The 26498-nt window shown below is 44.7% G+C and overlaps 1 protein-coding gene across 2 annotated transcripts in view; it reads left to right on the top strand.

The window, feature by feature from the left end:
• Positions 1 to 10087: 10087 nt before the first annotated feature.
• YBX3 (Y-box binding protein 3) overlaps positions 10088 to 26498 on the top strand; it is a 37199-nt gene continuing 20788 nt past the window's right edge. For both annotated transcript variants that reach the window (XM_074934788.1, XM_074934796.1), the window contains exons 1-3: positions 10088 to 10325; positions 16418 to 16481; positions 19225 to 19258. In XM_074934788.1, the coding sequence (XP_074790889.1) occupies positions 10103 to 10325; positions 16418 to 16481; positions 19225 to 19258 (321 nt within the window). In that variant the 5' untranslated portion in view covers positions 10088 to 10102. The remainder of the gene's footprint in view (positions 10326 to 16417; positions 16482 to 19224; positions 19259 to 26498) is intronic.

Raw genomic sequence — 26498 nt, forward strand, 5'->3', positions numbered from 1 at the left:
CACTTAAATGCTTTTAATTGGAAAAGGAAAAATCAACAAAACAACAGAGGCAGTTAAAGCTCACAAAGACGGGTGCCAAAAATAAAATGGTTTGAATGAATGTTAACCAAATAATTGATGACAAATTAAAGTATGTATATTATTTGTAAGCCTTGTGGCCTGAAGCCCTAGAGAGCAGGGAGATCACTATTGACACCTGTTGGTTAGCAGGGTGAAAAGTGACCCAGAGCTGCTTGAGAACTCCAGGTAGACCAAGCCTCTGCAGGGAAGAGAGCTCTCCGCTGCCATCTATTGGCAGGCAAGGGGAAATTACTGAATGGGCCAGGCCTTATTTGCATTTCTGTTATGTGGCAGTTTGGTCAAAATTCAGTTAAGTTCTGGGTTTGAGGGTAATAAAACGTTATTATCCCTGTCAGATAACGAAAGACAAGACAACCACACCAACTGTGCCTGGGGTGGAGGGGTCACCCTGACCAAAGACACAGACTGGTATGATTGGGTAGGAGAGCCTGGCCAAAGCTATAAATAAATCAAGAAAAAAAAAATATTATTTTGTTACAATAGCGTATCCTAGATGGCAAGGATTCTGTTTGGGTCCTGAATGCTGCTGATTCTTCTCTGAAGATTTTATAAAGGAGAGGTATAGAGACAGTTCTTTGCTAAAGCTAAAATAGAATCTAGTAGTATAACTGAAGAATTCCACTGAGAGCCCTTTTATGTAACAATCAATAACAGCTGTGACTATTGGATTAGGTAGTAGACTAGCATTTACCTTAGGGGCTGGAGACGGGCCTATCCAAATTCTGGACTCCACAAACCTTGGACAACAAACAGTGAGTGAGGGGTGGAAAGTGGCTCTTGCAGGAATGTTTTACCTGTTGAATGCTTACAATCTGAATAGATACATACAGATATTGTTGATTAATTATTATTGGTTTTCCCAAGTTTATTCTATGCCCCTTTTCCCCCAATGAAACGTTCTTTGTTTGTACAACATACTCAGTGTTTGTGCAGGGGAAATATTGTCTATCAAGGATGCTTGGGGAGGGGAATAGGGGTAGAGAGGAGAGGATATTTAATTTTCTCAGGTTTAGGGGCCAGGGCTCAAGCCAGTGTTGTTCATTAAGTTTTCAGACAGAACTACTTGATAATTGAACCCAGTCCTTTTTGCTGTTGACAACAGCTGGCAGAAGAGTTTTAATGTCATGATAAACAAACAAACAAACAACATACAGAAAAACAACATTGTGGTTACAAAATCAGGCACTGAAAACTTAGGAAATGCCAGACATAAGGTTGCCCCTGCCCTAAACCTTAATTCCCCCCCCCCCCCGTTTGTATGCATTATGATACAGTCTTTAGTTACATGCTCACATATTATTTTCTCCACAGGACTCCTACTTTATTCATTGAACGGGGGGTTTCAATTTTTTTTTTTATCCTTAGTCAATGTGTGTGATCTCAGGACTTATTTATCACATAATATTCAAACCTTCCACAATGCAAAATTATTGATTTCCTCCTGGATGTTGCTATTGTGTTCTTACCATAGTGTCTGAGCGCTCCACAAACATTCATCAGTTTAGCTTCACAACAGTCCTGTGAGAATAGCTGGTCTTATTATCCCCATTTTACTGACCGTGAACTGCAGCATAGAGGGCTTGATTCACAAAGGTGCTTTGGCATCTAACTGCCTCTTCAGGGGCCTCAGTACAAAGGGGGGGGGGGGATAGTTCAGTGGTTTGAGCATTGGCCTGCTAAACCCAGGGTTGTGAGTTCAATCCTTGAGGGGGCCATTTAGGGATCTGAGGCAAAAATTGGGGATTGGTCCTGCTTTGAGCAGGGGGTTGGACTAGATGACCTCCTGAGGTCCCTTCCAACCCTGAGATTCTATGATTCTAAGAGATTGACTTTATAGCCCAGTGGTTATGGCCCTCACCTGGAATGTGGGAGAGTCAGGTTCAAGTTCCTGCTCCAACTAATATTTAATTAGTTATTTAAAGTGCAACAGCTCGAACAGGAAAGATTGAGAGAACATGCCCAAGAATAGCCAGTAACTCATTCACTCACCTGGGATGTAGGAGACCTGAGTTCAAGTCCCTCCTCAAATCAGGTAAAGCAAGAATTAAAATCTAGGTCTCTCACATCTCAAGTGAGTATCTTAACTACTGTGCCATTTGCTATAATGGGGTAGGGGGTCTCTCTGTTTATTCATGAGAAGGGACTGACCTAGCTTAAGCACCTATCCCCAGGAGAGGGGTCCCAGCTGAGAATTTTTTGAAGCAGAGATAGTAGTCTGCCTGCCTGTCAGTCAGGTGTCTAAGGCCCTGATTAGTGGGAATTAGGCACTGAAGGGCCTCTGTTGATCTGGGTCCTAAGCCCCATACTTTTCTTTTGCATTTCTTACTGGTTATGTTAGGCAGCTCCCCACTCAGCTTGCTGGCTTCTGAGAATCCCTTTCTTAGGAGTCTAACTCTCCCCATACATTGTATAGAGAGCCTGGGCACCTAAACTGAAGCTGAGAATTCCACTGGGTAGTAGGGCACCTAGGAGTTAGACTAAAGTCCCTTTGTGAATCTAGCCCAGAGAGATTAAGGCTAACTTGTTAAGTGTCCACTAATTTTGGATGCCCAATTTGAGACACCTAGTCTCTGATTTTCCAGAGTACTTAGCACCTTATGTTCAAAGCACAGCTCACATTGACTTCAGGTTTAGTTGTGAGCACTCAGCACTTTGCAAATCTCGCTCCAAGTGTCTCATGTTGGGCACTGAGAAAATGACAAATAGACAATTAGTGGCCAACTGTGAACATTTTGGTTTAAGCAACCATTATTGCCAACATCAAAGCGATCAAAAATAATGAGTCAGAACTCCAGATTTTTAAATTTATTTGGGTTTTTTTATCTGTCTTTTGATTTTTGAACTCCACATGTCCATCCCTAGTGTGCGTGTGTGACAATAAGTGTTGCCCACTTTTCCAAATGTATAGGGTAAGATGATTTTGGCCACTGCTGAAAAACTTCTCACCCTCACAACTGGCCATCCCCTGCCTAGCAATTAATCCTGTCCCCCCAGTCCCACCTACCAATTCTGTCCCCACCCCAGTCCTCCCCTCAGTCCAACCTCCCCAGCTCCCATCACTTCAGTCCTCCCCACAGTCCCTTTCAGCCCCCTACCCAGCCTCACCTCTGCCCCTCTTAAGGTTCTTCAATGCCCCCCCAGGCTGGTGGGGCAGCAGTTGTGTCCCCTCTCCCCCTTCCCAGGCTGCTGGGCTCTTCGCTGACTCTTCGTCCTCCCCTCCCTGCTCCCATGAGAATGGGGAGTGGAGGAAAGAGACTCTGCTGGCTTCTAGCAGGGCTGAACTTCATGAGGGGGCCGGAGCTCCTCATATCATAATGAGACAAGCCCCAGCCCTGTCTGAAAACCATTACTTACAAAAAAAAAAAAAAAAAAAAAAACCAAAAAACCCCAACGACCCTGTGAGAGTTGGCAGTACTGAGTGACCTGCCCAGCATCACCCAGGAACTCTGTGGCCGAGGCAGAACCCAGGATGGCATTCTATTGTCTTAACCATGAGACCATCCTTTCTCTTCCTCCAAATCCCTGCCTCATTCACCTTCCAACTTCTGCAAGAAATGAGTACATACAACAGCTTCATTCATTATACAACCCTGATTAAATCCCAGATTACTGTCCATCCTCTGCACTGAATGAGGGAAGAGTCCTGTAGAAAAGAAGTATGGGATCATGTAACTGACTGTATCACAATATATATGTACAAGGGGGCAGAATTAAGGTTGCATGGACAGCCTTAAGTCCAGCATTTCCTAACTTTCCAGTGCTCGACTTTGCAACCTTCACGTTCCTTTTAAAATAAGGGTTTTTATGTAATTTCATGAAACAAACCAAAACACAGAACACAAAGCTGGGAAATGGAAATCCATCACCTGGAATGATATTAACTCCCAAATGGGGTAATCAGCAGTGTTTGCATGTTTAGCCACAACACAGAGCTCTGCTACTTGAGGTAACTGGTAGTAGTAGTAGACTGTGTATGTGGATCAATACATCTTGCCAGTGGGTTTCACAGCTATTTACTGACAGCAGAGGAATGTAAATGCTCAGCACTCCTTGGGTTCAATTCCAGGTTCTGGAGGGGAGCATGCTGTAGTGGTAATATATTATTATTATTATTAATTATTATTATTTTGTATTTCTGTAGCATCTAGGAGCCCCAGTCATAGACCAGGACCCCACTGTGCTAGTCAATGTACAGACGCAGAAAAAGAAGATGGTCCATGCCTCCCAAGGACTTAAAATTTACTCTTCTGCCCCCACCCCTGACCTCCACCCCCTTCCAAAACTGTCTCTGTTCCTTTCTCCTCCTGCCCACCTCCCACTCTGCCCCTATCTATCCGCTGGCTCCTGCCCTCTTCCCCTTATTTGTGCCTCCCTATATACCTTCCAAACCCTTCCCCTCTCACTGCCTTTTACCCAGCTCTCGCCTGTTCCTGTACCTTTCTCACTCTACTGCCTTCTGTTTCACACTGCTTCTCCCCATCCCCGCTGTGGCTAATGCTCCCCCTGCATCCCCCATCCCCTCTGCTTTTCTTCACCCCTTGGCTCCTGCAACCCCCTCTCCCCATATTCCTTCCTGCCTCACCCCACTTCATTCTAAATCAGACTGCTTCCTCCTTCTTCTCACTGCCTCAGCACCAGCAGGAGGAACCTTGAGAGCACAGGAAAGATTGTTTGGCCTGCCCTAAATTTTGTTGGCTGGTGCTACAGTGGCCCAGAGCAGCCAAATCCAAGGAAAGTCCTGCTCAGAGCCCTGGAGCGGTTGCTCTGTAGGGATGGCACCTATACAGTCTAATCAGCAGGTAGGAACTGAGAGGGGCTGAAGCATGCTTAATACAGACAGAATCGTCAGAGAATTTAACAGCCAAACTCTAAAAAGTCTCTACTGAGCACCTACAAACTGATTTGTCAAAGGATCATAACTTGGCCAACTCTCCCGCCCTCCACCTCCCCCCCCCCCCCCCAAAGGAACTTCCCTTGACCTTAGGATGACTTTCCCCTGCCAAATTTCAAGTCCCTGCTCCAAAGCATGGAGGCACTAGAGCTTCTAAAATAAATTCTTACAACCAATTCATTAATTTGAGGAAAATAACACATCTCACTCTTGGAAACAGCTCAACAATTTTTGCTGAAACTTTCCAAAAATATTCAGACACCCAGCATGTAAAATTTCAGCCTAAATGGTTAAAGTTTGGCAAAGTTATAAGCAACTGAATACAGGGTTCTATAATGGGAAATATCTGGCAACCTTAACTGCATCACCTATAAAATCAGAGGAAAGCAACTGATGTACTATTGGCAATTTAGGTCTACTAATGAATATAGAGAGGCATGAAATTAATGACTTAGATATACCTAAGAGGACAAATTTATTTTTAAAAAATCATCTTCAACAAGAAGAATAAAGAAACAATTAGAAAATTGACTTCGAGGAAAATCTTATTAAAATAGTTATTCATTAAAAACTAGGAAGAAGACTGCTTGGAAATATAAAGATACAGACATCAGCCCCCACAAATATATATCATAATTTATTAAGGGAGTTAGGAAATGAATTTTCTGTAGCGCAAGTAATTGTTTTTTGACAAGTCATGGAAGACTGGTGAAAAGGAAATGTACCAATCTTTAAGAAAGGGAAGAAGAATGATGCTGGCAATCACTTCCCTGATACTCTTATTTCCCCTATTAAAATAATTTGACAAATATTAAGAGGAAAAAATTTAGAGAAGAACGTAAAAGCAGGAGGGCTTATAACTGTAGATTTTCCTGGACAGATCTAAGTTGTTTTTTAGACAAAACTGCACAATTAATGGAAGGAAGGAAACCAGTAGCAACAGGTTTGGATTTTAATACAGCATTTGATTCAGTGTGTCACAAAATCGTACATTCAAAATTAATACAAACTGGCTTGGATGTGAATACTCATATGGATTGAAAATTGCAAAGGGCTATAACATAATTATAAAATCTGCCAAGTACAGTATCGAGTTGAGGGGAGTTGTAAGCTTTTTGGAGCAGAGATCATCTTTTTGTTATCAGTGTGGTCAAAGACTAGCACAATGGAGACTACTGTAAAAATCACCATCATCTTCATGATTTAGAAAAGGGCAAAAACAATATGTTAATGAAATTTGTAGATAGACTCCAGATGTGAGTTGGAATATTGATGTCTGAGTGGTCAGCAATAATGTAATATTTAATTATGCATTAACTCTGAAGCCTAATGAGATCATTTGCATATCAAAATAGTTCACTGTTTCACTACTGATCATTTTAGTAGAAACAACTGCTACTTTGGTATTGTGGATTTAGTTTGTGATTGAGGAAAGGGCACTGTTACAATTTTTTCCCTGCTCTGACACCTGTGAAGTCCAGAGCCTTCTTCAAGGTTCACAAAAAAATTCAGTGCAAAATTTTTCAAAGTTCAAACCAGTACCAAAGTGCTCACTGGCAGAGAATGCCTCATCTTAGAACGGAGGCATGTTATCAGTACCTTGGTACTCTTCAGCAGGGAATGCTCTTAAAAGAAATTAACTGTTTGTTTGCCAGAGTTCTCAGTGAGTTGAGGTGTAGCTGGACATCAGATGGGAATAACAGGTGTATAGGCCAAAAAGAACGAAATTCCAAGTGGATCAGGCCTTGAAGTGCAGAGAGCAGTGGAGGGCCTGAATAGTCCACATCTGGGATACGTTAGCAGCTTGATACCTGGGGACAGGTGGCAGCAGGGTCAAAGTAGATGTAGGTTCACACTTCTACCTCCTGGGGAAGGAGAGACACAAGAAGGGGGTAATGAAGGGAAGGGGAGACACGAGGACCTTGTCTACACTACATGGTTTTGTCGAGAAAAGTCAGCTTTTGTCTACAAAACAGTGGACGTGTACATACTTCTCTCACCGATGTCACTCTCCTGCTAAGCCAACATAATAAAACCACCTTGACAAGAGGCACAGAGCTTTTTGCGACATAGTTAGACTGATGCAGTGTCAGTATAGATACCCCAATTGGTTATGTCGCCCTAATAGGCCTCCAGGAGGCATCCCACAGTGCTCATCATGATGGTCAGCGGTTTAAACTCTGCTGCCCTGAAGCTACACAGGTATGCGCCCCTCCACCATTTAAAGGTCCAGGAATTTTTGAAATTCCTCTTCCTGTTTGCTCGGCCTGAGAAGTTCGCAGTGCATCTTCCCAGTTGACCATGCTGGCTTTCTGCAGCAGATGCGCTCCTGAGTGGAGCACACCAAAGTTTTTGGATCTGCTGAGTATATGGGGAGAGGAGGCTGTGCAGTTGCAGCTTCGTACCAGCCATAGGAATTTTGATACATGAGCGATGACTTTGGATGTAGTCAGCTGACACAAGGAGCATTGTGTGGACATGCTCCACAGATGTTATTAAAGCAACTTATGATCATCAACAAAACTTAAGATGATTTAACTCTGTAGTGTAGACATGGCCTAGGTGGCAGAGCAGTAAGGAGGAAGTGGCGGGGAGTGAAGTGATATGAAGAGTAGGTAAAGGGTGAGGATGGAAGAGGTCAGCAAAGTGGGACACAGAAGCACTGATGCAGGGGCAACAAGGACAACACTATAAGGATTTGGGGAATGGGGGGCAGGAGAGACAGATGGAAAAGCTCAGCAAGGGGGAAAGGAGAGACATGAAGGATATGTCTACATTGCCCACGTTACAGTGCTGCTGCAGTAGTGCTGTGACGTGGTCAGTGTAGTCACTCTTTATCGCCAGGGGAGAGCTCTCCCGGCGATAAAAAAAATAACCACCTTGAATGAGGGGTGGTAGCTTTATCCCACTCCTGGTGATAAAACACTGTCTATACGGGTGCTTTTCAGGGCTAAAACTTTTGTCACTCAGGGGTGTGTTTTTTTCACACCCCTGAACTAATAAAGTTTTAGCGCTGAAAGTGGCAGTATATTCACAGCCAAAGACAGAAACAGTGACAGTAGGAAGCTGAGACATGAGATGGGGCAGCAAAGGGTTAAGAAGAGGCAAAGAGAAGGCAGGCAGTGAGGAGGGGCAATGAGAGGGGAAGCAACAGTGAGATAAAAAGAGATATAAGGGCAGGGAGTGGGAAAGAGACACCTGACACAGGAGCAGCAAGGAGGAGGGGAAGGAGAGAAGGAAAAGTAGGCAGAACACAGAGGAGAAAAAGACCTATTTATTATTACATGACAAGAAACCCTCCTATCAACCTTGCTCTGAGTGCTGTACAAACACACAGGGCTTTCCCTGAATAACTTAATACATTGGCCAAACTGGACAGTCTCTATGTAAAAGAATAAATGGACACAAATCAGATGTCAAGAATTATAACATTCAAAAACCAGTGGGAGAACAGTTCAATCTCTCTGGTCACTTGATTACAGACCTAAAAGTCACAATTCTTCAACAAAAAAACTTCAAAAACAGACTCCAACGAGAGACTGCTGAATTGGAATTAATTTGCAAACTGGACACCATTAAATTAGGCTTGAATAAAGACTGGGAGTGGATGGGTCATTACACAAAGTAAAACTATTTCCCCATGTTTATTCCCCCCCCTCCCCACTGTTCCTCACACGTTCTTGTCAACTGCTGGAAATGGCCCATCTTGATTATCACTACAAAAGGTTTCCACACACACACCCCCTTCCCGTTTCCTGCTGGTAATAGCTCACCTTAACTGATCACTCTTGTTATAGTGTATATGGTAACACCCATTGTTTCATGTTCTCTGTGTATATAAAATCGTCCTACTGTACTTTCCAATGCATGCATCTGATGAAGTGGGCTGTAGCTCACGAAAGCTTATGCTCAGATAAATTTGTTAGTCTCTAAGGTGCCACAAGTACTCCTGTTCTTTTTGCAGATACAGACTAACACGGCTGCTACTCTGAAATTAATCTAAACTATTTATTCTTATTTAGTGATTTCAGTCGATGCTACCACGAGCCTGTGAGAACAGTTAAAGGAGAGAACAGAAGTTGATTTTCTGAAGGACTGGGGCTCATGCAGCTCCTAATGTCCACATAGGGAGCAGCTGGGTTGACAGCATTTTTGAAAATCAGGCCACATAGGTGCATAAATGTGATCGCAGAAGTCTAACTTTATGCACCTGTATTTTAAAAGCTTGGCTTTTGGGCACAGTCAGTTTCACTCTTTTCCCAGTGTAGTCAGTCAGTTTCCCCTGTTTGTGAAGGTTTTTTAAACAGCAAAAGGAAAGAAAAAACTTTTTTTTTTTTTTTAAACATAGGAAAATGCGGATGCAAATACCACAAAATTTGGCAGGATGACCCAGGGGCATGGGTAGGACATCAAAGTCCTTTTCTTTCCTTTTTTTTTTTTTTTTTTTTTTAAAACATTGATTAGATTTCAACTCGTCCTTGTTTTAAGATAGTGAAAGTTAATGTAAGTCACAGATAGTTTTTATGTTTTATCGTATTCTTTTGGCAGAAAAAAACGGGCCTGGATCTGGTCTCCCACTGGTGCAAATCAGGAAAGAATCCACTGAAATCAGTGGATTTACACTCGTGTAAAACTAGGCCCAAGTTGCCCCTGTGGTGTGAGTCAGGCAGGACGGGGGGGGGGGGGGTGTCCCTTTACCCCCAGCGGATTGCAGTGGGTGTGTGTGGGGAGGGGCCAGTACACGAGCGCAGAACCAGGCCCCAGGTGGGGCAATAGGTCTTGTCCTCGTGGGCCCTCGGGCTGGGTCAGTTCCGCTGAGGGGCCTGGCAGGGGGACGCGCGCGGCTCGCGCACTCCCTCCTCTGTAACTTTCCCTGCCCCGCGCGGAGCCGCCCCCACGGGAGGCGGGGCCCGGGCGCTCCGGCGGCGCGGCCCCTTTAAATGCTAATGAGGCCGCCCCGGGCTCGGGGCTGGCCCTCGCTGACTGTATTAAAAACTTCGGCGGGGCCATTTTGGGGGCAGTAAGACCCAGCGCGGAGCCCGAGCGATCCAGCCCGAGCGCGAGACACCGACCCACCCGACGCGCCGCGCGCCAGCACGCGGCCACCACCGACCGCCCCGGAGAGACGCAATGAGCGAGGCGGCGCAGACCAGCCCCGCGGCGGCCGCGGCGGCCCCCCCACCCCCCACCGGCCCCCCCGCCGCCGCCGCCACGGCCTCCCCAGCCCAGGACGCCAAGCCCAAGAGCCCCGCTAGCCCAAGCGCCCCGGCGGGCAGCGCCAGCGGAGACGCGGCCCCCGCCAGTGACAGCAGCAGCGCGGCCCCCGCCGCGGACACGGAGAAGAAAGTTCTGGGTGAGGCGAGGCCCGGCCCGGCCCGGCCCGGCCCGGCCCGGCCGGCGCGCGCAGGGGAGCCCGGGGCGGGGGGGCCGCTGACAGGGACAGAGGGACCCCCGGCCCCGCCCGAGCGCTCCGCCTGGGGTGGGCGCGACCCCCCTCCACCCGGGGCGCGGGGGTCCCTGCCCAGCCGGCCACCCGGGGCGAGACCCGCGGCTGGGAGCGGGCCCCCCTCCCCCCCCGGGGCTGAGCTGGGCCGGGCCGCCCTGCGCACGTGGAGCGGGCCGGGGATCCCGCCTGGCCCCCGCGGCTGCTGTGGTGTCCGGGGCTGGAGCGCGCGTCCTGCGCCCCGGCTGCGGCGGGTTCGCTGAGCGGACTGGTCAGCTGCGCTGCGCTCCGCCCCTGGGACTGGCGGCCGCGACCTGCCCTGCTGCGCGGCCAGCCAGGCCCTGTCCTCTCCGCGGCGCGGCCGCGCTCCCCGGGCGGGGGCGCTCACGAGAGCGTCGGAGAAAGTCTCCGTGTAAACGGGGCGCGTCGGAGGCTGAGCTGCGCAGTGCGCGCCGGGCCCGGAGGCCAAGGCTCCGCCAAGCTGTGGGAAGCGCAGTGCCTTTCCCGGGAGCCGGCTGCTGCGCCCGCGCTGCGCTGTGGGAAGCCTCATGCTGTCAGCAGGCACCGGAGTGAACGCCACGGGGGCGGCTCTACCTGTGTCTGAGATCGGGCGGCGCTACAGTTGTTTGCCCTATTGTTGCAGCGTGTTGGTCTCAGGGTATTACAGAGGCAAGGTGGGTGAGGTAATAGTTTTTTATTGAACCAACTTCTGGTGAGTGGGACAAGTTTTTGAGCTACCCAGACCTGAAGAAGAGCTCTCTGTCGCTTGAAAGCTTGTGTCTTTCACCGGGAGACGGGTCCAGTAAAAGATATTACCTCAACACTTCGGCGTTTATAGTTGATATTAAACATCCGTTTGCTAATGGAGACAGACTCGTGTAAAGGAGGTTTCATGGTGGGAGGAAAAGATCGTGGTGTTGGGAGATCTGCTGTTTCCTCTCACAAGTAGCTTCTGTTGCCCATCATTCCTTTCAGGAAGATAGTGAGTGGCCTGCCAGTCACAGTGGGCATCAGAAGTGACCCTGTGGGGATGCATGCTCCTGTTTCACTTGACTCACCATGATCTGACACACTTGGACACAGACTGTTGTCTGTTGTTTGTCAATGAATTCCTTAAGGACTTCTGAATGTCCTAAGTGAAGGATGGCGATTCCCTAGCACCCTAGTGCTGAGAAAGGCCAGTACTGAGAGAGGACCAGGAGCATGGCCTGATGGGAGGGCTTTTTGAAGATATTAAATGTAGTGGTAGCAGCGGGGAGAGAAATAAGGAGCAGGTGGAATTAAAGCCAGGTCATTCGGGGGGTCAGCTACTGATATTGGTCATCAGCTTCCTAAACTTTGTTTTTCAGTATTTTGTGTTTCCTTTCGTAGTACTATATTGCATCCATTTTGGGTAGATCAGCAATACAGTGTGGAGGTATGTCAACCGTGTTCTAGGGGTATTTTAGCCATACTTGCAGTAATTGTGGGATAATTCATCAGCATTCTGGAGTACAGTTGCTCTAGCAGTATTGGGTTAAGGTTCTTTTGCAATATGCTGTCATGGGCAAAGATGCACTGAAACAAGCACTCCCAGATCCAAACCCCAAACTTTGTGCCAGTTTGGGTTCTGAACTGGATTTCATGGTTCAGGCACACCTAGGATACCTGAGGGGTATATCAGCAGTTATGTATTCTGGAGTACTTCTACTGTTGCTATCTATCCCAGTTTCTACTGGATAGAGTAGCTTGTAGGATGGCTTAAAAAGTCCTAATGTATTTTAGGAACTACACTGTCACATGGTATGTTTGCACTAGGGAAGTAAAATGTTAACTGGTTAACTGATAAGCATCAGTCTTACCGGTAATGCATTCAGTTAATGTTTAAATGCCTAATGTGCACGTTAAAAACATCATAGCAATACCATTTCATAGTGTATGTGGAACTAAGTTCTGTATTGTTAGGAGTTGGGACCATTGCTATGGAACTGACGTCATAGGTGCGGGGTGTGCTGCAGCACCCCCACGTTTTACGTGGTGGCTAGCTACCGGGACCCTGGGTAAAACATAAGGGTTCTGCAGCACCCCTGGTTCCCGCACCTATGTTGTGAACTTGTTAACTGTTAAATATTTAACCGAAGCAATTTTAATAGTTTAAATGTTTACTTTTTTTTAAAAGCTATTTACATCCCTAGTTTGCACCTTCTCCAAAAAGAAACAAATGATGAAACCATTCTGTTGTAAAATTACTCTGGTTCTGTGATATTGCGTTATCAGAAAGGATAGGATTGCAGCCTATAAATCCCTTAAGTAGAGCAGTTTAAATGGAAGAAGGGAGAGATGTTTTCCCAGTCTCTGATGGGAGGATGATTAACACAATAAAGTCTCTAAGGTGCCACAAGTACTCCTTTTCTTTTTGCAAATACAGACTAACACGGCTGTTACTCTGAAACCTGACAATAAAGCTGGGGCTATGAGACTAACTAGTAGGGAAAGGCCTTTACGCTTATAGGGGCTGAGACACTTGAATACGCTTCCCAAGAGAAGCTTTCAAAGTCCTATGGTTACTTACATACAGGAGCAGATTAAAAAAAATGCCCTTGGGAATGAGGGTGGAAAGAGTCTTGCAAAATGCAAGGGGGAGAACATCATTGTGCATTCCCCCACTTCCCTTGCCCTCTGATTCATCAAGAGCAAGTCCATGCATATCAGTAGCCATTAGTACGCTATGAGGAAGTAGCCGATAAGGTGTAATATCTTTTTATTGGAGCTTCAAAATACAGTTATAATTAAACCTTTCCTGACTGGAAAGATAACTTGTGCCTTTACTACTTATTTTTTTTCTAATAAGAATGATAAAATCTTAAATTTGGTCTGATGTCAAAACATTGCTCTTGTCTACAAACCAGCCTTATTGCTAGGTGTTGTTTGTGGTTTTTTTGACGCAGGGAATGTAAGGATGGTGGTTTGACTGCACTGGTTGAAAATGGTCTCTTGGGCAAGTCTTTTTATTTATTAATCTCAAACTTCCATGCTAATGGCTCTGCAAATACATATGCTAAGTTTCTGATCAAAAAGGAACCACCCAGCCAAGTGCCCCTGAAAGCATATTGTAACACATGGTGAGACCACCTGAATTTGATGGACAAATAGAAAAATTAGTTACTCACCAATTATTGTTGACTCTTGAAGAAAAAAATGAAACTTTTTTCTGAAGTTCCCTGGGATAACTGGTCAGATTTGTGAAATTATTGGTTTCAGTCTGAGAGCTTTCCATGGACCTGTTGAAATGAGAGGTCTAATTCAATTCCTATTGGGACAGGTGTGCATACCACAAAAATCACCTCCATGATTGGCACTTATTGATCCCCGTTTTGGCAGACTAACTGGAAAGGCCAGGGTACTGAACTCTCATCCCTAGAAATGATATCTCCATGGTGGGGATGAGATACATTTGTATGGATAATGACAACTTCCTCCGTTACATTAGACAGATTTTAAAAAAGTATAAGTAGTCTAGACCATCATGCTTTAAGACTTAAGTCCATTACTAACTGCCTAGGGTTAGGTAGAGGTATTCCCTGGTGGCAGCTTATTCCATAATTGCTAAGGCCCCACTTAACTTGTGATATTGCGGAAAATACGGATTCCACAATATTAGTCTTCCATTGCAATTTTGATAGCAGGAGCCCTGCCGTGTATGGGGCTGAGAGCAGGAGTCCCCACTCTCAGCCCTGAGTGGCCGACAGTGGAAAACTGCTGAAAAATAATAATGGACTTAATAAATCATTTATTAATAATGAATTATTAGTAGTAATAACTGAAAGTGTCCATTATTTTTTCACAATTTTGCATGGCTTGTCCACTACTCAGCTGCAATTGTTTGACAGTCATCCCACAATTCATGTAGGGCCTTAATAATTGCCCATTTGGGGGTTTCTTGTGCCTTCCTCTGAAGCGTGAAGTACTGGCTTTGGCCACAAGATGGGGTGGGGTGGAGGCCTGGATATTGATAGACCCCCTGCTCTGAACTAGTATGGTAATACCTGTGTTCCTATCATTCTAGTTAAGGGTTTTGGCCAATTCTCTGTCCAACTCCATTTCTTTTCCTTGTTCTTTGAAGCAGGTATATTCAGTACAGATAAGATAAATGTTAGAAATGAAATTTCAAAGTGAATTTTATCCTTTAAAAATTCTAAAATTCAAGAAAGTCTGTTACTATTTTAACATACATGTTTGTCTGTTTATTATATCTGGCAAACTTATTTGGTTGGGGGAACATACCATGCTATAGGAGAGTGGATCTCAAACTTTTTTACTGATGACCCCTTTCACACAGCAAGCCTCTGAGTGTGACCCTCCCCCAATAAAGTAAACACACTTTTTAATATATTTAACACCATTATAAACGCTGGAGGCAAGCGGGGTTTGGTGTGGAGGTTGACAGCTCATGATCCCCCCATGTAATAACCTTGCAACCCCCTGCGGGGTCCTGACCCCCAGTTTCAGAACCCCTGCTATAGAACCTGGTGAAACTTGTTCCTCCAAGATAGTTTAATAGAGTCCATGTGAAGGAGTGTGGTTAGGGACTGTTAGCAGAATGTTTCAGATCAAGAGCTGTGGGATTTTAGGGCTCAAGATTGTGCTGAGTTCTCAGTAACTGTGGGAGTCGGTGATCATGGAAAAAACAGAAGGAGGAAAACATCAGAGACCAATAGATGAGACTCAGGCCATCTGTTTAGAGGTTCCCTGTTTCACTGATATAGTCTTCCTTTTGATTTTCTAGAAAGAACGGAAGAATTGGGCAAGGAGCGGATATGGTTATATCTGTATCCATAGAATGTAAGAGTTAGTATAAGAAAAAAGCTGTTTAGGGAAAACCAAGAGGATCTGTAACTAGAGATAAAGGGGTGAAAAAGAGCAAAGGGTGAGCATTTCCAGTGGGATATTAGAAAATATTTCCCTAACAGTAAGAACTATCAGCCTGTGGTATAATCTACTTAGGGAAAGTGGTAAAAGCCCCCTGCTCTAGTGATGCCAGAAAAGACCTGTCAGGTCAGGTCCTGCCTGTTACCCACACTCCAGATGATCCAGCATGAGGTTAGGTTCTCTGTGCTATTTTGTTGAGTCTACTTCTAAATGTCCTGAGCAGGCACTCCTGCCATGTTTGCTTTTTGATAGCTGAATACTAGAGTTAAACACAACTAAGTGGTGCCCCAATCTGGCAGCTGGATTCTCTGTTTATATGTCCTGCATCTTGCCACAGCTCATGCTCAAGCTAGGGATCGCACATGGGGATCAGTAGGCAGCAGCTGGATTGTAGAGGTGGGAAAGATGCGATCTAGTGGTGAGAGAATGGGGATGGAAATCAGAAAATCTGGGTTCCATTCTTGTCTCTGCCACTGACGTGCTGTGTGACTTCAGGTCAGCGGTTCTCAGCCCATGGGCCGCATGCAGTCCACTTAGCACACAGCTGCAGCCCAGCTCAGCTGTGTGCTAAAGATACTGCCAGGTTCCTGGCTGCTCAGAGCAGAGGGGTCCAGGCTGCCCCTGCAAGTTCTGGGGGCTGGGGCAGCCGTCCGTCCCCGGTCCGGGGCAGTCACGTTGTGGGGGTCCCGGGTCGGGCTCCGGGCTGTCGCTGCCCTGCCACCTGCGGGCTGTCGCTGCCCTGCCACCTGTCGCTGCCTTGCAGTCCAGGTAACACATTGTGGACCACTGCTTTAGGTAAATTACTTACCCTCAGTTTCCATTCCACATCTGTGAAATGGGACTACTCATTTGTCTCCAACTGGGTAAAATAAACTGATAAAACTAAAAAAGTGCTATGTAAGTGTAAAGTATTATAAGGGAGACTTTCTTTGACTATAATAGGGCTGCGCTATGCATTGGCCTGTCCTAAATAACTCAGTATAGCATTTGCAGGTATAAAGGAAGGGGAACACACATCTGTTGCGTTTGATGCAGGAAGCTACTAGATGTGTGTTACTAGAGGGTGACTGATATTAATTTACTTTAATTTTCAGCCACTAAAGTTCTTGGCACTGTCAAGTGGTTCAACGTCAGAAACGGATATGGCTTTATCAACAGGTATGTTTGTTGTTATTGATAAATTTGTGCAACACTGCAGTTCACATGCTTAATGGATCTATTAACTCGTGAGCCTTCAAAATCAGGGTAGAAATCTCACAGGAAGAGGGGTTTTCTGAGATTTCTGGTATTTCCTGTTTCTGGTTGGGTTCAAAATACCACAAGGTTGGCCTGTGATGCCGCATTTTAGCTCTGACAGCCTGATAACCATTAAGGTTCTGAGTTAAAATCAGATGATAGGTGGATGTGGGAGGAAGTTATTGAGCCTTTCCAAACGTGTGTGTTGTGGTCGGGAGGGGAACAGACTTGAGCTTTGGAGAAAGTTTTGGTAAGGGTGTTCTTATTTTCTGTCCAAACACGTTCACTCATCCCAATTCCAATCTCCACTAACATTCCACAGTTCTGTGTTTTATAGTTATAGCTGGGCACAGATTTGAACGTGCAGAAGTTATGGGGTATTCCAAAGCTCAAGTCCAGATCCACATCTGAATTTTGGAAGTGGTCCCTCTCTCTCTCTCTGTAATAGGTCAAACCAGAATTCTAGCTCGACTCTCCCACATTGAATTCTAAGAAGCTGCATCTTGTACTCTCAGTCCACCCTCAAAGGCATCTTATCACCCACTCATGTGGGTTTCTAAACTGTTTCTAAGTGACTTCAAGCAAAAAATGGGAGAGCTAAAAGCTAGTGGTACATGTCTTGCTCATGAAAACACTGTGATAAACTTAGTTGACAAGCTACAGAAACTTGCTTATTAATATTTATTTTTTTAAAATAGTTTTCAAACTTATTTTTTAAAATCCTCTGTCAGAAAATGGATATAGCAAAAGAATCCACACAAGCCTCAGTTCAGGGAGTTTGATAACTCAAGGAAATCAGAGAAGGGAGACACAAAGTCTTTCACATCATAGAAACCATTTCCAATACAACACTGTATTGTGGCGGACTCGATGTCTGTGATGAATTAGAGAATGGGGATACTGAACCGTTCAGTGCAACCACAGCTCATTGAGGCTGGCTGCCCCTCAAAAAGGGCACTGATATTGGGGAGGTGGAGAGGGGGTCTGATTCATGTTGAGAGAGCTCTATATCCCCTTCTAAAGTACATTTTCCAAGGTCGTGCAAGATCAGGAGGTTAATGAATGGCTTGGAGTTAAGGAAAATAATATCAAGCCTTCCATCTCTAGGTCGTTGGTTTTACTTCAGCCCCTCAGAGGTAGGGATTGTTTCCAATTATGTTCTCTCAGTGAAGTGAATTTTCTGGGTCTCAGTCCAGTGGGAGACGTCTCCACACAAAAAAACCATTGTCAAAATTTGCACACTTAGCCCTGGTCTACACTGCGGGGGCGGGCGTCAACCTAAGATACGCCATTCGCATATCTTAGGTCGACTTACCTGGCCGTGAGGACCGCGGTGAGTCGACTGCTGCCGTTCCCCCGTCGACTCCGCTTCCACCTCTCGCGAGCTGGAGTTCCGGAGTCTACGGGGAGCATGTTCGGGGATCGATTTATCGCATCTAGATGAGACGCAATAAATCAATCCCCAGTAGATCGATCACAACCCACCATTCCGGCAGGTAGTGAAGACCTGCCCTTATTGTGTTCCTCTACTTTCCCTGATCCACCCATTATCAGTCCCAGTAGGGAAGCCAAACTGTTGGATCGGCCATAGAGACTTCCCTTGCTTCCTGGGAGCATAGATATTACACCCAATAGTGCTTCTAGTTCAGTATCCTGACTCTGACAGTAGCCAATGCCACATGCTTCAGAGGAGGGTGCAAGAAACCATGTAGTAGCCAATTATGGAACAACCAGCTTACAGGGGAAGTTTTTAACCCCTGTTAGTGCTTGACTTTTATGCCTTGAAATAAAAAGGTTTATATTCTTATACAAGTCTACCTTCCTAAGTCAGGAGGAGCATATTTGGGAGAAGGGCATGGGGGAGTCCCTCAGATTTCTTTTCTGTCAACGTAGCACCTTTTCATAAGCCACAGAATTAACTTCAAGTACCTGTGTGTAAACAGTAGAGTGGAACTGAAATTGTTTTGGAGTATTTAAGGGTTCCTAGCTTCTGCATCTGTGTGTGCACACTGGATGTGAGTTTCTCAGATATGTCAGCCTGTATCACATGCAGAATCCTGTACTGGCTGGAGGATTGTCTAGACAACCTAGAAAGTGGTTTTTTTTTGTTTTTGGTTTCTTTATTTCATATGTAGCTCTCCCCCTCCCAATGAGTATTCCTAGTCCCTCCTCTCCTGGGCTGTTTTGGGTTTCACTGTAAGGGGAGCTATGTTAACAGCTGTGCCCAGTCCTGTTGACAGTCTCACTTGACCTGTGGGATAATGTGCTGGGAGCTTGAGTTGCAGGTCCTGTGGTCATGGAGAGGAGAGGGAGAGAATATAATAGTCTTGCTGCCTATGTCAGACTACACCTTGGATGTCTGCCCACAGATTACAGGGTGGTCCCTGGGGAAGGTGGACAATCCCCTCCTGTTGGGGAAATGATACAGAGCAAATTCACAGCCAGGTCTGGATGGAGAGGCAGAGTAGGTTTGTACTGCACATGGAATCCCAGGGGGTGTGTGCCCTATGGAGGCTTCAGGAGATGTATTTCCAGGTTCTGCTGCTCCTCAGAAGAGGTGCATGGACTGGTGAGTTGAACCCCAGGGACTATCTCCCGTAAAGCCGCAGGCCTAAATAATCAGATGTCCCATGATTACATCTCTCTCTTCACACTTTTTCCACAGAAATGACACAAAAGAAGATGTGTTTGTTCATCAGGTGAGTGAGAGGCAATGGACTGTCTTTTTGTACATTCTATACATTGTAAAACTTGTTGCTATGTACTGTTCATATTCATCTCTCAGCCCTAGTTTCTCCTTATGAGTGCTAAAGGGGTCATTCTGAACTGATTCAGCCCCACATGTATCACTGACAAATTTCCTTCTCTTAGCCACTCTCATTATATGGAGTTAAAGGGGTTGTCCTACTCGGAACTCTCCCAGCTTCCTCTGTATGTAACCGTGACAGATTCCCCTCTCTGTCTTTCAGCTCCTTCTGTCTTCTCTTGCCCACTGTGGTTTTAGGCAGGAGGCTTTTTTCTTTCCAGCAGGGTAACTGCTCAGTTGGTGTTGGGGAGGGAGTATCTGGCTCAAATGAAGTTAAATGAACCTTTTTTGCTGTTTTCTACCTCATCCTCCCACCCTCCTTTTCTGCACTAGACTCTCTCCTGTTCATACTCCAGGCTTCTTTTCCAGTCCTCTGAATCTTCTTTTCTCCTTTTCATTCTCAACCCTATTCCTCCTCTTGCTCTACTATCAATCTCTCCTTCTGTCCCCTTTCTTGCCATTCTTGAAGGAAAAGGATCCAGTCTGGTCCTTAACCAGCCTGGACATTATCAGCTGTCACAGTGTGAGACAGCTGCAACCAAGAATGACAGGCAAGAGGGAATGCACCAGTTGTGACTGGGCAGGGAGTGATCAACAAGAAGCCTGCTAGTGCACATGGGGTTCCCTGAACCATCAGCAGGTCATGCTTTTAAAGTGTTTCCACATAACCTGGAACTTCTGTTCTGAGAATTGAGGATGGCTGCCACATCCTGAGGGTTAAATGCTCAGCAGCTATCTGTATTTACATCACACTCATTACTGTAATATCTGAGAGATGCACATTTGATCAAGAGGTTGTTACCCACACAAAATTCTGTTACACACTTTAGGGGCACCCACCTTTACTCGGTTCCTAGGGCTCAAGGCATAACCCTCATAATTTAGGCACCCCTACCCTTTCCCTGTTCCTAGGGCTCAAGTATAACCTTACGCTCTAGGGCACCCACCCTTCCGCCATTCCTAGGTCTCAGGAATGATCCTGTTAATTTAGGCACCCACCCGTACCCTTCCGTGGGCTCAAGGCATAACCTTACACTCTGCAGGTTTGCAGGGTCTTTTACCAGTGAAAGAGCCTTACTCAGTAATAGCCTACTTAACCTCTGTTTATTAACAATTCCCTCCAAAAAAGAATGCGCTAAGCATACAGTGCTCACTGCTTCCAGTCCCAATAAGGCAGATGAACTTTTCTTGATGGCCAGTCACGATCAGGTCATCTGGGAGACTCCAGCTTCCTCATGGAGTGATTTGCAAGGTGTTGAGGTCCGGCAGCTCTGATCTTGGGGTTGTGTCCTGGAGTTGGCTCCCAAGAACTTCCTTTTGGACCCCAGTTCATATAGTGAAACTTGAGTCCTGCTTAACCAATACCATAACCTGCTTAACCAATACCATAACCAGTCTAATACCATAACCAGTCCTAAAATATTAGAAAACAATTTTCTAACCAATTCTAGCATATTGTAAAACAATTCTTTAACCAATCATACCCCACCACCTTAATTAATTTACACCTGGCAAAATTAATTATGTAACAGACAGAAACAATCAACAGACAGAGACCCTGCAGATAAACCATAGAGAAATGGGGGACCATAAAGACAAAACAATAAAGTAGGGATTTCACAACCACAACTTGTCGATAAGTGATTTCTTGCCAGACAGAATGTCATCAAACAAAGTTTTCTTCAACCATCTTAAGATCGGTTTCTTTGTCTGGTGATGGTGGTTGCTATTAGGACAGGATGACCTTCTTAACAGCCTGATATTACATTGTTTTAATGTAATTTAGATGGAATGTAAGGATGTGACTTTCTGCTTCTTGGCTAATGGCTGCTGCTCTTAGGCCTTACAGGGTTACGTGCATTCCCTGTTGGGAAGCTTGTCCTAAACGCCTGAAAACAACAAAATTTCAAATGCTCCCTGATGAGCTAGCATCTTGTATAGCGGCTGGAACTTTAAGCACCAAAAACACAGGCTTCTACCACTTAAAACTAAAGGAGTAACTCCATCAGCTGTAAGAGGTTTTATCCTCTGTGTGACCCAGCCACTAGAAGCAGATGAGACACACACATAGCCTGCATGTTAAACAATGGTTAGTGTGTATTGTATATAACATTACTGGTGCTAAGGATGCTCTGCTTAGTGGTGTGACTGTTCCTCAGGGTGATAGGAGTCAGAGTTCACCTCACAGTTTTAAGAGTTTGTGAACGTGTTAATGAGAGATGAGACACCAGGGGTACTTGTGTGTAATTCATTACAATTTATATTGCATTAGGGTTTATAGTCTCATGTGCTAGTCATTGTACAATATCTCCCTGTCCCAAAGAGCTGACCGTCGTAAGTGCCAGGCAAAAGGCAGCAGGTGGATACAGCTAAAAGATGGGGTCAGCACAAGGGAACAGTGAGATGATATTGGTCATGGTGAAAAAGGTGATAGCAGCAAGTGAGCTGCCTAATCATTGTCAAGTTTTAATAGGCATCATGGCAGTGAAGTATTTTTAAGGGGAAATTTAAAGAAGGACAATGAGGTGGCTCTACAGCTATTTACAATGGCGTGGGAGTAGGCACAGAGGTGCTTATTGAAAAGTTTTTAAAATGGGCAATCAAGAATGGCATTGGTAGCATTCTTGCATAAAAGATGATGGTAGATGAGGGTTCTTAAATGTGAAGAATAATAGTTTGTTTTGATGTAGCAGAGTTTCTACCCACTCTCTTTGTCACCTTTTTATTCCTGTTCTCAGAGAAGGGGAGATATTTGATTCCCATATGTAGATTAAAGAGCTATAGTGGGAAGATGGGGGAGAATTTTTGTCCTTCCACAGGTCAATATATGGGTAAAGAGGATGGTTAAAATTCTCTAGGAGTGTGCCCTTTGAGCAAAAGTCAGGCCTGATGTAAGTGAGTGAAACTCCATTTATTTCAGATGTCTGCTTACTCTAGGATTAAATATGTCCCATTGTTTCAACATCCATAACTAGACCATTCTGGCTGGTCTTAGACTTGGTCCAGGATTTGATGTTCCCAAATTCATGCTTCCTTCCCTTTCTTCTGTTGTCCCACTACCCTGTCAGGAGCCCTAACCAAATGGCATTTGAAACTCTGAAGGACTGACCACCTTCAGGCAATACTAGGCAGTTGGAGTTGGTATTGGTTCAGTGGAAGCGATATCCCCACTGCAGTAGTCTCTGTTTTTCCTGGTAGGATTCCCAACCAAATACAAACTAAACCAATCCCTGCTGAATTTATGAGAGATGGGAGGGATTTTAGCATCCCCTTGGGATGGTACAGTGATTCAGTCAAGCAGATTGGGGCCTGCCTGAGTGAGAAGGAAAGGGAACAGTCAGGCAGGGAGTGGCAGTTACAAAGTCCTATCAATCACGTACACAAACATCCTGCTCTGAACTGCCTCTTTCCTCTGTGGGTAGTGACTGTTCCCTGCCACTGTGGACTCCTCCCCCAGCATTTGGGGAGTATGGAGGAGGGGCTGGATTACACATGTAATCTCTTTAGAATAAGGCTGACCTAGTTGAAGGGACACACCCACCCTCCACACGCACACAGTGGGAGGGGAGCAGGCAGATCTCATGATCAGGGTGGGGGTTAACACTCTTTATTTGCTGCTATTGGATGCTATTTATATATACACAGAGCATACAGATTAAAATGCTTCTCTCCTTAGAGCATACGTGGCTGCTTTGTATTAACAGTTTCTCTCTTGCCATGGCTCCAAATCATGTAGAATCTGGAGCTAGAAAGACCTATTTGACCTCATTTTGCTTATCTTTCCCTGCTTTCTTGGACACATTCTTTGATCATTCTTTGCTGTGTTATCTAGGTCTCTTGTCTATTACCAGTTATAAATGAACAAGTGATGTGCCTCTACCATTCTCATTGGGAGGCTATGGCTATTCCAAAATGAAATAAATGATGAAATATTTCTTGGAACTTTCCTCCTGAAATTTCAACTAATTTCTTCTAGTTGCAGCCCTTTTAGCACCCTTAAAGGTCTCTATCCCTCTTTGGTGTTTAAGAACATAAGAATGGTCTGACCCAGTACAGCCAATCATCCATCTAGCCCAGTATCCTGTCTTCAGACAGGCCAATGCCAGGTGCTTCTGAAGGAATGAACAGAATAGCAATCATTGAGTGATCCATCCCCTGTCATCCACTCCCAGTTCTGGCAATCAGAGTCTAGGGATACCCAGAGCATGAGGTTGCATCCCTGGCCATCTTGGTGAATAGCCATTGATGGACCCATCCTCCATGAATTAATCTATTTTTTGAACACTGTTATAGTTTTTGGCCTTCACAACATCCCCTGGTAACAAGTTCCACATGTTGACTGTGCGTTTTGTGAAGAACTATTTCCTTTTTGTTTGTTTTTTGTTTTTAAAACCTGCTGCCTCTTCATTTAATTGGGTGACTCCTAGTTCTTGTGTTATGAGAGGGGTAAATAACACTTTCCTATTCACTTCTTCCACACCATTCATGATTTTATAGACCTCTATCATATCCCCCTAGTCATCTATTTTCCAAGCTGAATAGTCTCACTCCTTTTATTCTTTCCTCATATGGAAGCTGTTCCATAGCCCTAAACATTTTTGTCGCCCTGCTCCAATTCTAACATACGATGGGACAACCAGAACTGCATGCAGTATTCAAGGTGTGTGCACTGAAATGCAGTTGCTTCTTGGATGGAGCATGGCTATTTTTTAACATGTCATAGTAACATGATATGACCGTATCATCAGAGGATACCTGAAGAAAACTTCTCCGAATAGGCTTCTCTTTGGAAAAGGAAATACTGTTGTACAAGCTTTTACACTGGGCACTCAACAGTTGTCTTAATTTGTAATGCTCTCACCTCTAAGATGGAAGGGCTGAGTCAATCTTGGTTTCACACCTGTTGCTGATACTGCACAGCAGTAAGACGGGACAGTGCTGCTACTCATCTTTTGAGGAAGACTTCTTGCCTGTTTACATCAAATTTTAGAGCCTAGGGAAACCCTTGAGAACATAAGAACGGCCATACTGGGTCAGATCAAAGGTCCATCTAGCCCAGTATTCTGTCTTCTGACAGTGGCCAATGCCAGGTGCCCCAGAGGCAATGAATAGAACAGGTAATCATCAAGTGATCCATCCCCTGTCATCCATTCCCAGCTTCTGGCAAATAGAGGCTAGGGATGCCATCCCTGCCCATTCTGGCTAATAGCCATTGATGGACCTATTCTCCATGACAGTTTATCTAGTTCTGTTTTGAACTCTGTTATAGTCTTGGCCTTCACAACATCCTCTGGCAAGGAGTTCCACAGGTTGATTGTGCATTGTGTGAAAAAATACTTCCTTTTGTTTGTTTTAAACTTCTGCCTATTAATATAATTTGGTGGCCCCTAGTTCTTGTATTATGAGGAGTAAATAACATGTCCTTATTTACTTTGTCCACACCAGTCATGATTTTATAGACCTCTATCATATCCCTCTTTAGTCGTCTCTTTTCCAAGCTGAAAAGTCAAGTCTTACTAATCTATCCTCATATGGCAGCTGTTCCATACCTGTCATCATTTTTGTTGCCCTTTTTTGAACTTTTTCCAGTTCCAGTGTATCTTTTTTTGAGATGGAGCGACCACGTCTACACGCAGTATTCAAGATGTGGGTGTACCATGGATTTATATAGAGGCAATATGATATTTTCTGTCTTATTATCTGTCCCTTTCTTAATGATTCCGAACATTCAGTTATCTTTTTTGACTGTTGCTGCACATTGAGTGGATGTTTTCAGAGAACTATCCACAATGACTCCAAGATCTTTCTTGAGTGGCAACAGCTAACTTAGACCCCGGAATTTTATATGTATTGTTGGGATTCTGTTTTCCAGTGTGCATTACTTTGCATTCATCAACATTGAATGTCAATTGCCATTTTGTTGCCCAGTCACCCAGTTTTGAGAGATTCTTTTGTAGCTCTTTGCAGTCTGCCTGGGACTTAAATATCTTGAGCAGTTTTGTACCATCTGCAAATTTTGCCACCTCACTGTTTACCCCTTTTTCCAGATCATTTATGAATATGTTGAATAGGACTGATCCCAGTACAAACCTCTCAGGGACACCACTATTTACCTCTCTCCATTCTGAAAACTGACCATTTATTCCTACTCTTTCTTTCCTATCTTTTAACCAGTTACCAATCCACATGAGGGAACCTTCCCTCTTATCCCATGACTGCTTACTTTGCTGAAGAGCCTTTGGTGAGGGACCCATCAAAGGCTTTCTGAGAATCTAAATACACCATATCCACTGGATCCCCCTTCTCCACATACTTGTTGACCCCCTCAAAGAATTCTAGTAGATTGGCGAAGCATGATTTCGCTTTACAAAAACCATGTTGACACTTCCCCCAACAAATTATTTCATCTATGTGTGTCACAATTTTGTTCTTTACTGTAGTTTCAACCAGTTTGCCCAGTACTGATGTCAGGCTTACCGGCTGTAATTGCTGGGGTCGCCTCTGGAGCTCTTTTTAAAAATTGGTGTCACATTAGCTATCCTCCAGTCATTTTGTACAGAAGCTGATTTAAACGATAGGTTACAGATTACAGTTAGTCCTGCAATTTCACATTTGAGTTCCTTCAGAACTCTTGAGTGAATACTATCTGGTCCTGGTGATTTATTGCTTGTTTGGCTTATCAGTTTGTTCCAAAACCTTTTCTAATGACACCTCAATCTGGGACAGTTCCTCATTCTTTTTAGGTGACAAATCTGGCTCAGGTTTCATAATCTCCCTCGCATCCTCAACCGTGAAGACCAGTGCAAAGAATTCATTTAGTTTCTCTGCAATGGCCTTATCATAAATCCTTGAGTGCTCTGTTAGCATCCCTTAAGGTTATTTCAGCAGAGGTCCTGAACTGTGAACTGTTCCTTCATGTACAATGTGTGTGTTTTACTTTGTTTCAATTTTGAATGAATTCAAAATTAGTTTTTTGTCTCTGTGTAGTATAGCTCCCGAATCTGTCCATATATAATATATTTCTATTATCACCTTTTTCTCTAAGTGAAATATTAAGAATTGCAATCTTTCTATCCATAAATCTCATAATACTACAAACTATCCAGTCTGTCCTCAGTCACCATAGCATCTGG

This window comes from Natator depressus, chromosome 1, assembly GCF_965152275.1.
Source record: "Natator depressus isolate rNatDep1 chromosome 1, rNatDep2.hap1, whole genome shotgun sequence".
NCBI lineage: Eukaryota > Metazoa > Chordata > Testudines > Cheloniidae > Natator > Natator depressus.